This window comes from Sturnira hondurensis, unplaced genomic scaffold, assembly GCF_014824575.4.
Source record: "Sturnira hondurensis isolate 20B ecotype Veracruz unplaced genomic scaffold, ASM1482457v3 Scaffold0004271, whole genome shotgun sequence".
NCBI lineage: Eukaryota > Metazoa > Chordata > Mammalia > Chiroptera > Phyllostomidae > Sturnira > Sturnira hondurensis.
In genome coordinates, this window is record NW_028076902.1 from 3922453 (window position 1) to 3936122 (window position 13670).

Sequence of the window (13670 nt, forward strand, 5' to 3'; positions counted from 1 at the left end):
CTCTGTGGAGGCAGAAGCCATGGCTATTTCAAACCTTCACCTCTCCCCTCTCGCCTCCCACTGCCAGAAAACAGCGAAGCTTTCAGCCTCATATGAGCTCCCTCAACTCACTACATTACAGCTCATAGTTGTTGACCATGCCTATCCTGATTTCCTTTCTTCAGTCTCAAAAGAAGAGGTGTCCCTATTCCTATGCTGTGCTGTGGAACCTAGTTCCTCTTTTTCCCTCGGAGACCTTGACTCATCAGTTACACCTACTTTGTTCTTTATCTTTAGTCCCTTCTTGGGCCACTGGATCCTTCTCAACATATATTTAACTACTTACTAAAAATCTCCCCAATGTTTCACAGCAGCCTCACACTCAGCATATCTTTCTCCAAAGCCAGCTGTTCCTCTTGGATTCTCTCCTTCAGTTAAAATGACAACCACCCAGTCAGAATCCCGCTAGGCTTCCTAGACTATCTCTTCACTCCCATAGCTAAGCAGTTCCTGAATCATTTTCATTTTGCCTTTGAAATCACTTTGCACTCATATCTCCCTCTTTATTTCCACTGCCACTATTTTAGTTCCTGAACTCAGTTTTTCTTGCCTGGAACATTGTAGCAGTATCTTAACTGGTACTTCTGTTTCTAGCATTACCACCATTATATTATTAGGGTGATCTTTCAAAAATGCATGTTTGATTCCATCACTCCTGTCTTTATCCTTCAGAGCTTCTTATATGATGAAGACCAAACTTCTTAGCATGGCATTTAACATGATTATCTTCACCTCTTGTCATAGGAAGAGCATGGGTTTTAGATAGTACTTCTGGTTCACCAAACACAACAGGGTGTCTCAGGCCTCCGTGGCTCTGAGTGTGCTGTTGCTTTCCTCTTCCATCTATGGGACACCCAGTCAGCTACAATGATTTGGCTCAGGCGTCACCATTTCTGTAAAATCTTCCCTGAGATTTTCTCAAATAGTCCAGGGCCATTTCATCCATGCTTTTAAAGCACCCTGGGCGATTACACCTACAACATGGTGGAACAGAGTTTTAATCTGTCTCCCCCAATAGATTATATCATCCTCGGTGATAATCTTTGCTTGATTTTTCTTCATATCCTTGGCTTCTAACACAGAGTCTATCACATAGTTTATTGACAGTCACTAAATGTTTATTGAAAGAAGGATAGCCTTAGACTATGCATACTTGAGCCATGCACCAAAGGTGGCACATTCATTTTGAGACAAACTGAAGGTAAAAGATCATACACATCTAATAATACACATGGCAAGTGTAGCACTTAAGTACCCAGTCCTGTATCAACAACCGGTGTTAATCCTTGCATCCCAACTGTTTTGTTGCATTTGTGTGCAGATTCTGGGGACTGCATTCGCCATCTTTATCTTAATATTTGTCTTTCTCCTATAATATTTTAATTTTCCCTAGAGGATACCAGGAAACTGATGATGATGATGACGATGATGATAATATCTCTTTTTAAAACTTGAATCACTTACAAAGTTTTCCATGCTTAATTTTCTGAAACACTGTTATACCTGTAAACTCTGTGTGCATTTCTGATGGTTTGTCTTATATTTTATTGCAACTTTTTGAATCTGAGAAATTAAACAAATTTTATGTTTCAAAATTTAAGACCTGTCTTAGAGAATCCCCCAACAAAAATAACAATAATAATAACAGATATATATTATTAATCTGTTTATATATATAGTTTATATATATATTATTAATCTTTTATTAATTCATCACTTTCTTCAGGGCCAAATATATATATATATTTTTCCTCTTGTACTTACCTAATTTAAGTGCAAAACTGATTTCAGTGAGATAAAATAATTTCTCCCATTTTCACTCAAGGTATATTTTTGATTAAATACTTATACCTCCATCCTGGCTCTGAGATTTATCAAAAACAAAAATAAATATGTTATGTTCAGATATCTTTTTGATAACATCTCACAAAATCAGATATTTTTGCTTCCTTTGTTTAAATTTAGAACTAATTCCCCCAAACTATGTTAAGGTGGAAATTAGAAAGGTTAGGGTTCAAAAAAACAGTCCTCTCCTTTCATCTGGGGTTTAATTCCAAAGAATTTCAAATTAGTGTCCCTTTGAATTTGGATACCAGGAGGCAGAGCCTACATGCCTAGAAAGAAAAAGGATGTCCTGCAGTGGGGAAAAGAAGGTTGAAATGAGATACATGACTATTTTTATGTGTTGTTAAAGACCTAATAATGTGGGAGTGATATTCTGTGAAAATGAAAATGGACATTTGGAAAATGTCCAAAATAAGCTATTGTATTTATTCATCTAGTTTTATTAAAGTAGAATATGTTTGTTTATAGGACGAAATTAGAAAGTAATCACATTTTTTGGAATGTAGAATTTCACCATTTATGCAATTTTAATGTATCATTTGTACAAGTTGATCTGGGTACTATACTTAGTGACTCTGCTCCTGGAGTGGTTGACAAAAATGATTAATGTTTAATCTTCAGTCCTGTTTAATATAAATCATTTTACTTCCTTCCAAAATATCTGGCATCTATAAATAAATGGAAAAAATGTTAAGTTTTCAGGAAAGACACACATTCAGTGACAGAATAGCTAACTGTTGATTACATATGGAAAAGTGATACGAGGAAAACTTATAGATAGATGAAGGTAATAAATAATACCAATACTATATTTTAATGATTTCAGCTTTTTCCCATTAAGGAACATGATAAGGAAAAGGCTAGTTGTGTTTCATCTTCCTTGGCTTGGCTGCCAGCTGGCAGAATGATAAAAAAGGATTAGAAGCAAGCATCTAATAGTCCATGAAGTGATTCACCAGCACAGTATCACTAAGAATTGGTAGTATTAAGGTGTACTCATAACTCAACTATTGCAACAGCTGGGTCTGAATGGGGCATACAGAGTGAAGACCTTTGATTGTACTCTTCCTCCACAGAGCTGTGTCACAAGTAGGCCATGCTATGTATGAATACACTCCATGGCCTGGGGCTGGACAGAGGCAGCGGCAGCAGCAACTGTTATCTCCTACCAGAAACAACACTAGTGAGTGTAACTTTGGTCTGGGTGCCAAGCTAGTCTGATACTCACTCCTGTTTAGCACCTATTATGGAATAGGTGCTTGGGGATACCAAAATAAATGTGAGGCAATTCCTGCACTAAAAGAGTTCTGGTCAAGGGACAGGTAAGCAGAGAATTGTAATGAAATGTTAGGGGTGTTTCTGCATCAGAGGTTACAGTGTAGAAACATGAGAGGAAGCAAGTCAGTTCCATCTGGTAGACAGGACAGGAAAGGCTTCATAGGGGAGCTGGAGCTTAAGCAGCAAGTACTTGTGAGGTGGGAAGTGAAGTAAGTGGGAGGAAAAGAGTCAAAAAGAGCATTCCAGGTAGGGGAAACTGCATGGGCAATAACCAGGAGGCATAAAAATAACGGCACGTTTAGAAAGTTTCAAGTGGCTAGACATGGTTGGTGTGTATAATGACAAGGAGGAAACAGTGAATAAGAAGATTGGACAGGAAGGAAAAGGCTACATCATAGAGGACCTTATGTGCTGCGTTAAGAAGACTGGATTTGATACTGAATGCAACTGAGGATCACTGAAGGGTTTATGTAGAGGAAGGGTATAATCATATTTTGCTTCTGAAATAGCACTCTCTCTACTCTGTGGAAGACAGAAGGCAGGGAGCAAAACTGGAGGCAGAAAACTCCAATTAAAAGATGACTGTGGCTGGCCAAAAGAAAAATGATGAGGGCTTCATGTGAAGCAGTAGCTGTGGGGATGGAGTTAAGGAAAGGTCCAGAGGGAGGGGCTTCTAATCAGGATGAACTATGATCAGAGGTCAAAGGGGCCCTCATTTGAGGATAGAGGGGAAAAGCTAAGCTGAACACTAATGAAATGTAACTTCAGGAACTAATATCTACTCTTGTGTTATTGTCAAAACACATGGCAATATAACATTCCATGTTATTATATAATGTGATGATATAATCATTATATAATATGATGATATAATGGTCATCATTATGACCTACCATGGTCATGAATTTTGGATGATTTTCTAATCTTCTTGGTCTGTAGGAAATAGAAGAGGAAATATACATATAAAAGAGGTGGTGGTGGCATGAAAAGCTAAAATATATAGTGAACCAAGTATGCTGTTATTTAACATATTCTTTCCCTCACTCAAGGAGCAACTGACATTTGGTGTAGAACTATAAGACCCTAAAAAAATAAGATAAAGCTTTTCAGTATGTATGAATCATTTTCACTGTAATTAAGTAAATATATTGAGTCACAGTCTCATTATGTTTTAACATTCTCATAGATTAATTTAGGATAAAATTCTGGCTATGACTTGAGAACCTAACAAATTTCCTTGACAGTGATTAAGAACTAGGAGCAAAAATAAGACATCTAAGGCTATTCAAATGCCCACTTTTTCTCCCTATATCCCACTTTTTCCTCTACTGAAGATTATTGGCAAAAGCAATACGATAATTTTGAGATGATGCGGAGGTAGTCTACAGCGTGTTCCCATGCTGAATTCAGTGTGGTCAGTCGGCCAATGAAAGGCTTCGTGAACAGTGGTGGCTAACGGATGATATAAGTCTTAAGTTTTCTAAGAAAGAGTCTTAATTACTCTTCTGCTCTACCTCACCCCCTTGCTTCAAAGCCAAGCTTAATCTATACAAATGGGCCTCAAATTAGTTGTGAAAATAGCCCACGTGTTATTTATACAGTAAACAAATATCTGAACCAGGGAAAAATGTGTACATTGGTATGTAAACTTTCTTATTTTAAGATAATTCTAGAAAAAATATTTCACAGATTCTCTCAGCAACTCAGAAGATTCACATTCAGTTTAAATTAGCAATTACTGAGCATCTGTGATATGCCAAACGTCAGATTATACCGTTCCATATTAAGAAAAAAATTGTAGTTAATCTATGACTTTGAAAATACTAGTATAAATCTGCTAAGGGGGTTGATTTTTAAAATATAGGTGTATTTGCAAATGGTATGCTAAATAAACATGACCCATGATATAATCAAAATGCAAATTTAATGTCTGCCTCCTCCTTCTACTTTAGACTTTTGTCTCTCAGCTGGGAAGCTTTTCCTTTGCCATTGGCTGATTGCACAATGATTTTTTTTTTTTTACTCACTCTAAGTTCTCACTGTGAGGCATAAATACAATCTCAATTCAGTGAGCAGAATGCTCAGTTTTAAATATCAACCCTTTAATCTTCATTCAAAAGTAGAACTTTTCCTCCTCCTTTCTCAGCCAAGGGCTTACATTAGTGTAACACTACAGCTAACGTTGGTATAAGAAAAATCTTGGCAGAGATTGGGGAAGAGGAGAGAAGAGAGTTCTTTGACTCTGTCAGGTTGTAAGCTCCCATTACCCGGAAGTAATTCTACCTCTTTTACCTAAGTGCTTGTGAGGGGTTTCCAGGAGATCACCTGAAGAACTTTGAAATTCTTTTCCTAAAAGTTGAGAAACAGGATATGATACACTCATGCCTGATACAACTAAATAAAGCAAGATGTGGCAGCACAAGGATAGAGGGGCTACGTTGGGGCAGCCTAGTCTCCTTGAGGTTGCAATCAGCTTGAAGGATGTATGTCAAGTTTCTTAAGAACCATGCAGGTGACAGCTGACTTTTCTGGGCTCTGTCCAAGGCTGCCTGGAAGGCAACCAGAAGCAAGAAGCTAGCTGAAAGTGAACACCCAATTGTTTAGGGCTGATGAAGAAATATCAAGTAACCACTGGAGCACAGATGCATCAGCCTGAGTCAAGGGAATTGTAGGACAGAGGTCCTCAGAAAAGGCAAGCTCCAAAGACAGAGAATCAGCTTTAGCCATTTGCCAACCCCAGAGATTCTGTAGCCACCCAGCCACGTAAGAATGTCCTACAGCCTTACTTTCCCTCTCTCCTGCTGTAAATGGAGGAGGTTGTGAGCAAAGAGAGCAAAAACTGACTTCCAAGGGCAGGTGGTGTCCACCACTAAAGCTGGTGGACATTAAATTTGCATTTTGATTAAATCATGGGTCATGTTTGTTTAGCATACCATTTACAAATACAACTATGTTATATATATATATATATATATATATAGGATCTGGCCAAGGGATATGAGTCATGAAACAAGTTCTTCAAACCTCTGCACATGGGGAAAACTTACTCTCATTCTGGGAACTAGTAAATGTTAGCACCTCAGGAATTAGGCCAGGGACAGTCAGATTTTAAAATCCTACAATATAGCCAATCCTACTATATTTGCCATCAGCTTGGCAAACATATCTTGTAGCATCAAATGCTGACAAGAGTTAACATTAGTGTAAGAAAATCTTGTCTGCTATATATTTATAGCAGCGTAAGCTGTTTTATTGTAGGCAAAATCTTAATTCATAATCCTTATAATCCTTCATAATCCTTAGAAGTGATCAGAAGTTCCATGAGGGCAGGGAATCTGGCTTTCCAATTCAGATCATACAAAGAAATTACCAAGAAACTATTTTGTGCTAGGCAAACAAACAAATAATAAACAAGCACATTCATATAATAGCTTATTTATCTTAAATTGAGATAAGAAGAAAAGCCTTTAAAAATGTATGACTTAGGCCCCAGCTCAGTAGCTCAGTTGGTTAGAATATTGTCTATATACACCAAGATTGTAGGTTCGATCCCCAAGTCAGGGCACAGACAAGAATCAACCAGCAAATGCATAAATAAGTGTTACGACAAATTGATGTTCCTCCCTCCCTCTCTCTTTCTGCCCCTCTCCCATCCTCTCTCTAAAATCAACAGATAAAAATTTAAAAACATTAATGTATTACTTATTATATATGTATTCTAAAGTTAAAGACATTATTCATAAAAAGAAAAAAACGTACCTTGCTTTTCTGACTCTATCTCTGGGCCTCTTAATTAAATCTTCCAAATGTTTATTTCTCTCTTCTAAACTGAGAGAAGAAACAATTCAAACTTATGACTAAAAGTGACTTTCTATAAACCAATATTTTATAGATTCATTGGAGGATTGAAATAGATAAATTCAAATGTGATCTAGCTTTCTCCACATCATCTATCTGTAACTGAGCACAGGTCCAGCTTCTGCTGCTACAAAAGCCAATACTTGAGGCAGGTGCTGGTGTAAAAGAAAGTGGTTAACTCAGATGCTGGCTGTCTGGAAGGTGGGGGACTTGTGTCTCAAAACTCACCTCCACATCTCAGTGGAGGCAGAGGTTTTTTTTTTAAAGATTTTATTTATTTATCTTTAGAGAGGAAGGGAAAGAGAGAAGGAGAGAAATATCAATGTATGGTTGCCTCTCATGAGTCCCCTGCTGGGAACTGGCCTGCAATCTAGGCATGTGCCCTGAGTGGGAATTGAACCTCGATGGTGTGGTTTGCAGGCCCACGCTCAATCCACTGAGCTACACCAGCCAGGGCGAGGCAGAGGTTTTTATAAGGAGGGAGAGGGAAACAGAACAAAGAGATCAAGGGAGGGGTTTGAAAAGTTATCTACGTGCTGACAAGCACAGTCCATTCTTATAAGACAACAGATGGTCCAGCGTGCATCATTCTGGTTTAGTCCTTCCGGATTCACATCATCCTGGCTTCGTGTCATCCTGGCTCCACAGATGAAGGTCAGTAAATCTCCTGGAGCTGGGATGCCTGAAGGTTGGAATCCGTATCTTTTGAAATTAGTTTCTAGTATTCTTATACAAACATGCTGTTTATCCTCAAGCTACATATTAGTCAGAGTCAGCCCTTACAGAAATGGTGGCAAAAAGTGATGGAGTGGGTTATAATTTCTCACTGTTACACATCCATCTCACTGTATGAGTATTTGAGATTCTTTCCTAGCAACTCAGATTATTTAATCAGCTTTTCCCATTGTAGGTCCCAGTGGTGATGAAACAAAGTAGATAGTAATAAACCTGTAAAGTGGTATTTAGGTGTTCTATTTGTTTACATGGTGGGTAGAGAATTGATCACTCTGTATGAGTAAACCTAATATGATCCTGGGGGTAACCTGTTAAAAATAATACCCCTGAGCTGTGAACTGCTTTAACATAGGAAAACGTGCAACAGTATTACAGGAAGGATTACAGCATTCAAGTGGCCTGCTAGAAATTCACTGTGTTTTGTTTATATGGCTTTTAGCAAAAGAGATACTAGTGGGTTTCCTTGCATGTAGGAGGGTAAATTCAATTAAGATACTCTTCTCCCAAACTTACATTCCCATCCAGGGAAGGTGTATTAGTTCTCTGTGACTGCTGTAACAAATTACCACAAATTTGGTGGCTTCAAAGAACACAAATTTATTTTCCCATTGTTCTGGAAGTCAAAAATCTGAAATCAGTTTCGCTGGGCTGAAGTGAAGGTGACTTGCAAGGAAATACTCTCTCCAGAAGCTCTAGCGGTGAGTCCCTTGCTTTGCTTTTACCATCTTCTGGAAGCTGTCCTCCTTCCCTGGCTCATGGCCCCTCTTGTCACATTGGCTTTTCTCCACTGGCTTCTATGGTCACATTGCCTTTTCCTGTCATCAAATTTCCTTCTTATTCCCTCTTGTAAGAACAATTGTAATTGCATTTAGGGCCTGAATGCAAAATTCAGGATAATCTCTCCAGATCAAGATCCTCAATTTAATCAAATTTGCAAAATCTCTTTTATCATGTAAGGAAATATTTACAGAGTCCAGATATCGGGATTTGGATATTTTCAGGGGCTATTACTCAGCCTGCTATAAACAGATCCTTAAGGTAAAGGCAATTTTGTTATACAGGTTATAACCTCAAATTCTATGAAAGAGTCAGGCAAACATGTGACATGATAGAAGCCCAGTAAATGTGCATTGGGACAAACCAGAGATCACATACCCCATTCCCTGCCTAAAGGAAGAAGTTGCTGTTCAGATCTTGCCAAATGTCTCCATGTGAGAATGTTGCAGCAATGATGTCAGATCTGTTTTTAAAGAGAGGGAAATCTAAATTTTTAAAGGAAATTGTCCTTTTAAAATTTTGGCAATAATTAAAAAATATTTTAAATATAGTATGGACCAAACGAAACACATCTCTGCCTCAGGCTATAATTTGTAGGGTGTCACTTTGAAACCTCTGCCTTATCGTCCAGAGCTATCATGCTTTTTTTTTTTTAGAAGAGGAATGGTTTTTTTTTTAAGATTTTATTTATTTATCTTTAGAGGGGAAGGGAAGGAGAGAGGGAGAGAAATATCAATGTATGATTTGCCTCTCGTGCGTCCCCTGCTGGGAACTGGCCTGCAACCCAGGCATGTGCCCTGACTGGGAATTGAACCTCGATCGTGTGGTTCACAGGCCCACACTCAATCCACTGAGCTACACCAGCCAGGGCTCATGCTTTTGTTTTCAAAGGGTAAAAATGAGAAGTTTTCCAATCCAAGAAGTCATGACAATATTTATTAAATAGGTCAGTTCTCTGTATATCAAGCCTTAGTCTATCATGTTTTATTATCAGAGAAATGGCATGGACTAAATCTTTTGTATTTCTAGGATTGAACAAAAAAAGACCCAACTCTTGGGGGAAAAGGATACCCAAAGACAGAAAGTTTTTCCAGGTATGAACAAAACACCAGTGAAATATATTCATACACAGTGCTTCTGTGTAAAGAGCTGAGGGCAAAAAGCTACAACCTGAGCCTAAGTATACAAGATCCTTAGTTTACTGTGTAGGAACCGATATTCTATTTTGAAGGGCACCAACAGCCCATGCAGAGAGTCAGGCAAGCAAAGCAGCAGCATACAGTGGAATGAGGGTGCTGACTGTACCATGCAATCAGGAGGCATGATCTACTACTTGGAAGTGGACATCTCACTTGAGAGTAAAAATCAGACTTACTCTCCATAGCATTTGCACATATTTAGAATGTACTATTTGATATTTTAACATATATGAGTTCTGTCCAGAAGGTATGAAAAATAGATACATTTATTGAAGAAGATATAAGATACAAGAAATATTGTACATAGGACAATGACACCTCAGTCCCTTTCAGAGTAAGTACCTTGGCACCTCACACAGTTCTCCCAATTGCTATCAGCTGCCTGCCATATTTTCCTGAATCTCATTGACAGCCTCAAATCTCTTCCATTTCAAAGGTGATTTTAGTTTTGGGAAAAGCCAGAAGTCATAGGGCACCAAGTCTGGGCTCTAGGGGGACCCAGAAAGTTTCACCAGAAAACTGTACAAGATGTGTGTAATGCACAAGCAGGAGTGTTGTGTGATAAAGCTGCCAATCACCAGCTGCCCACAGCTGTAGACTTATGACTCATCCGAATGGTTTCCATGGAGGAATGCTCAAACTTAATGCAAAATTTGTTGCAGATTCATTGCTCTACTCGTTCAGTCATTTTGAATGCTACGGCCACACAGTACACATGCTAACTCAATGGCATCTACTGACCCCCGCTGACTAGTATGTTGAAGTCAATGTTCACACATGCATTCCAGTCCACTTTCCATGGCTGCCAGATTATATCAATGTCACGCAAACAATTCTCATTGTACTAACAATGGCTGGACTTTTTCTGGGACAGATGTCATCATATATACAACTCGGAAACAATCATCACAATCAAGATATACATCGCCCTTGAAATTTTTCTTATATACCTTTGTTTCTCCTCCCTCCCATCCCTTTTTGCCCCCACATCACCAGAAAACTACTGATCTGTTTTTACTATAGATTAGTTTGCATTACCTAGAATTTTATATAATAGAATCTTACACTCAGCCTAATTATTTTGAGATTCATCCACGTTGTTGCATGTAATTTCACTTATTGTTTTACTGTTGAGTAGTATTCCACTGTGTGGCTACACCACAATTTGCTCATCATTTCACCATTTGATGGATATTGGGGTGTTTCCAGTCTAGGGCTATCACAAATAAAGCTGTTATAAATGTTTATCTTTGTGTAAACACACATTTTTATTTTCTTGAATCAACACACAGGAGTGAGTGGCTGACTCATAGGGTGGTGTATGTTAAATCTTTTAAGTAGCTGCCAAACTGTTTTTCAAAGTGGTTGTGCCATACTGCGTTCCCACCAAGAGGCTATGAGTGCTTCAGTTGTGACATCCTCACCAAAAGTGGTGTGGTCAGTCTTTTAGACATTCTAATAGGTGTGCAGTTGTATTCATTACAATTTTAATTTGCCTCTTAATCATGCTAAATTGAATATCATTTCACATGCTGACTTGTCATCCATATATCTTCCTGGTGAAGTGTCTATTCAAACCTTTGCCCATTTTTATTAAGTTGTTTTCTTATTGCTGAGGTTTGAGAATTTGTTCTATATTCTGGATATATGTTCTTTCAGATGGGGGCTGTCTTTTCATTTTCTTAAGAATAGTCTTTTAAAGATGTTTTTAATTTTGATGAAGTCCAATTATCAAAATTTTATTTTATGGATCATGCTTTTAGTGTTTTATCTAAATTAATGCCTAACCCAAATTTTTCCTATTTTCTTTTAGAAGTTTTATACTTCAGCTCTTATGTTTAGGTTTAGCATCCTTTTTGAGTTATATTTGTATGTGATAGAAGGTATAAAAGCAAAGGGTATTTGGTTTTTGTTTTTCAAATGGATATCCAATTATTTCAGCACTGCTTGTTGAAAAAACTATCCTTTCTCTACTTTATTGCCTTTGCACATTTGTCAAAAATCAGTCATCCATATAAGTGTGAGTTTACATCTGAACTCTCTATTCTATTTCTTTGACCTTCTGTTTTTTCACCAATGCCACAATGTTTTGATTATTGTAGCTTTATGAAAAGTCTTAAAATCATGTTTGACCTCCAATTTTGTCCTCCTTTATCAGAATACTTTTGACTATTCTATGTACTTTGATTTTCCATGTGAATTTTAGAATCAGCTTGTCAACTTCTGTTGTAAAAGCCTGCTGGGATTTTGATTGGGATTGCATTTAACTTATCAATCAGCTTGGGAAATGAAGTCTTAACAACACTGAGTCTCAAGACCCATGAAAAAGGTATATTTCTCTCTCTATTTAAGTCTTCTTTTTCTCTCTCAGCAATGTTTAATACTTTCTAGTGTATAGGTCTTTTACATCTCTTGTCAAATCTTTATGTGGTTCATATTTTTAGTGCTATTGAAAATGTTTTTATTTATTAAGTTTAAATTTCTAATTATCTATCATTAGTACATAGAAATAAAATAGACTTTTGTACATTAATCTTGCATTTCTTGATCTCACTTAATACTCCTAGTATTTTTGTAGATTTCATCACATTTTTCTATATAGATGATCATGTCATCTAGAAAATAAATTTATTTTTGCTTCTTCATGTCCGACTTGGATGCCTTTTATTTCTTTTTGATTTTACTGGACAGGACTTCCAGTACAATGTGAATACAAGAATACCTTCTGATCTTGAGAAAGTATTCAGTCTTTCATCATTAAGTATGATTTTAGCAGAATTTTTTTGTAGATGCTCTTTACCATATTAAGTTCCCATCTTCCCTAGTTTGTTTATAGAGTTTTTTTAAATCAAGAATGGATGTTGGATTTTTATGTGACTATTGAAAATAATTACATGCTTCTCACTTTTTAATATTTAAAGATATGTTGAGTTACATTAATAGAATTATTGTTTTGAGATAAAACTGATACATTTTTGCCACGAAAGGTAGTGTTCACAGCTTTCAGGGGTGATTTGGGCCATTTTTCAGTCTGCCAGAATTGCTGTTCTGCCATTGACTTTTGCCTCTCCTTTTCTTGTACCCACCCTTTTTCATTAAAACAAAAGAAAAAGAAGTCAAAGAAATACAATTTACTTTTAGATTTTTATTTTACACTACTGTTTTACATTTGTTTTTACATTACTTTTACTTTTTGCTTTTATGTCTCTTTTTCCCATTAAAAAAGAACAATGGAATTGTGACTATAAATTAGGGAAGTATTAATATTATTTTAATTTGCTATATATTTAGATTTGGCTATTTGTTGGGTATATCAGTTTCAGAGGTAAACACAAGTTCACCTTATTCTCTGTGATCAAGGAACACAAACACATGGATTTTTAATAGGATGTTCAAGCCAAGCAAATACTGTTGATCACTCTGTACTCAGACTATAACAGAACTTAGGAAGAAAGGTTGTAAATTTGCATTCTGAAATTTTCTATAATTTCTGATTTGGTTTTGCATGGAAAAATATTTACAGGAACTTCATGTGGGTAGAAACCACAGTTGCTGTAAAAGGGCAGTGAGTTGTTTTCTCTGAATTTAGCTTTGTCTGTAGGAGACATGGCATTGGAGGTACTTTTCTAGGACTCAGTAGATACTGGGCTCTAGAAAGTAATAAATAGCAAATACATCACTGTTGATGACTTTGATGAGTACTTTCAAGAGGGTTAGTCTATAACAATGGATCACAGGATGGTAAACCATGGTATTGGCATAAAAAGATACACCTAGATCAATGGAATGGAATATAGAGCCCAGAAGCAAACCCACACTTATCTGGTCAATAAATTTACTACAAAGGAGCCGAGAATATACCGTAGGGGAAAGGACGGTCTCTTTATTAAATGGCATTGGAAGAACTATACAGCCACATGCTAAAAAATAAAACTGGAC

At 37.0% G+C, this 13670-nt stretch overlaps 1 protein-coding gene across 1 annotated transcript in view; it reads right to left on the reverse strand.

Moving 5' to 3' along the window:
• Positions 1-1907: 1907 nt before the first annotated feature.
• The window catches only part of CAGE1 (cancer antigen 1), a 49850-nt gene continuing 38087 nt past the window's right edge, over positions 1908-13670 (reverse strand). Inside the window, exon 11 of the mRNA XM_037045372.1 lies at positions 1908-2552. Coding sequence (XP_036901267.1) covers positions 2522-2552 — 31 coding nt within the window. The 3' untranslated portion in view covers positions 1908-2521. The remainder of the gene's footprint in view (positions 2553-13670) is intronic.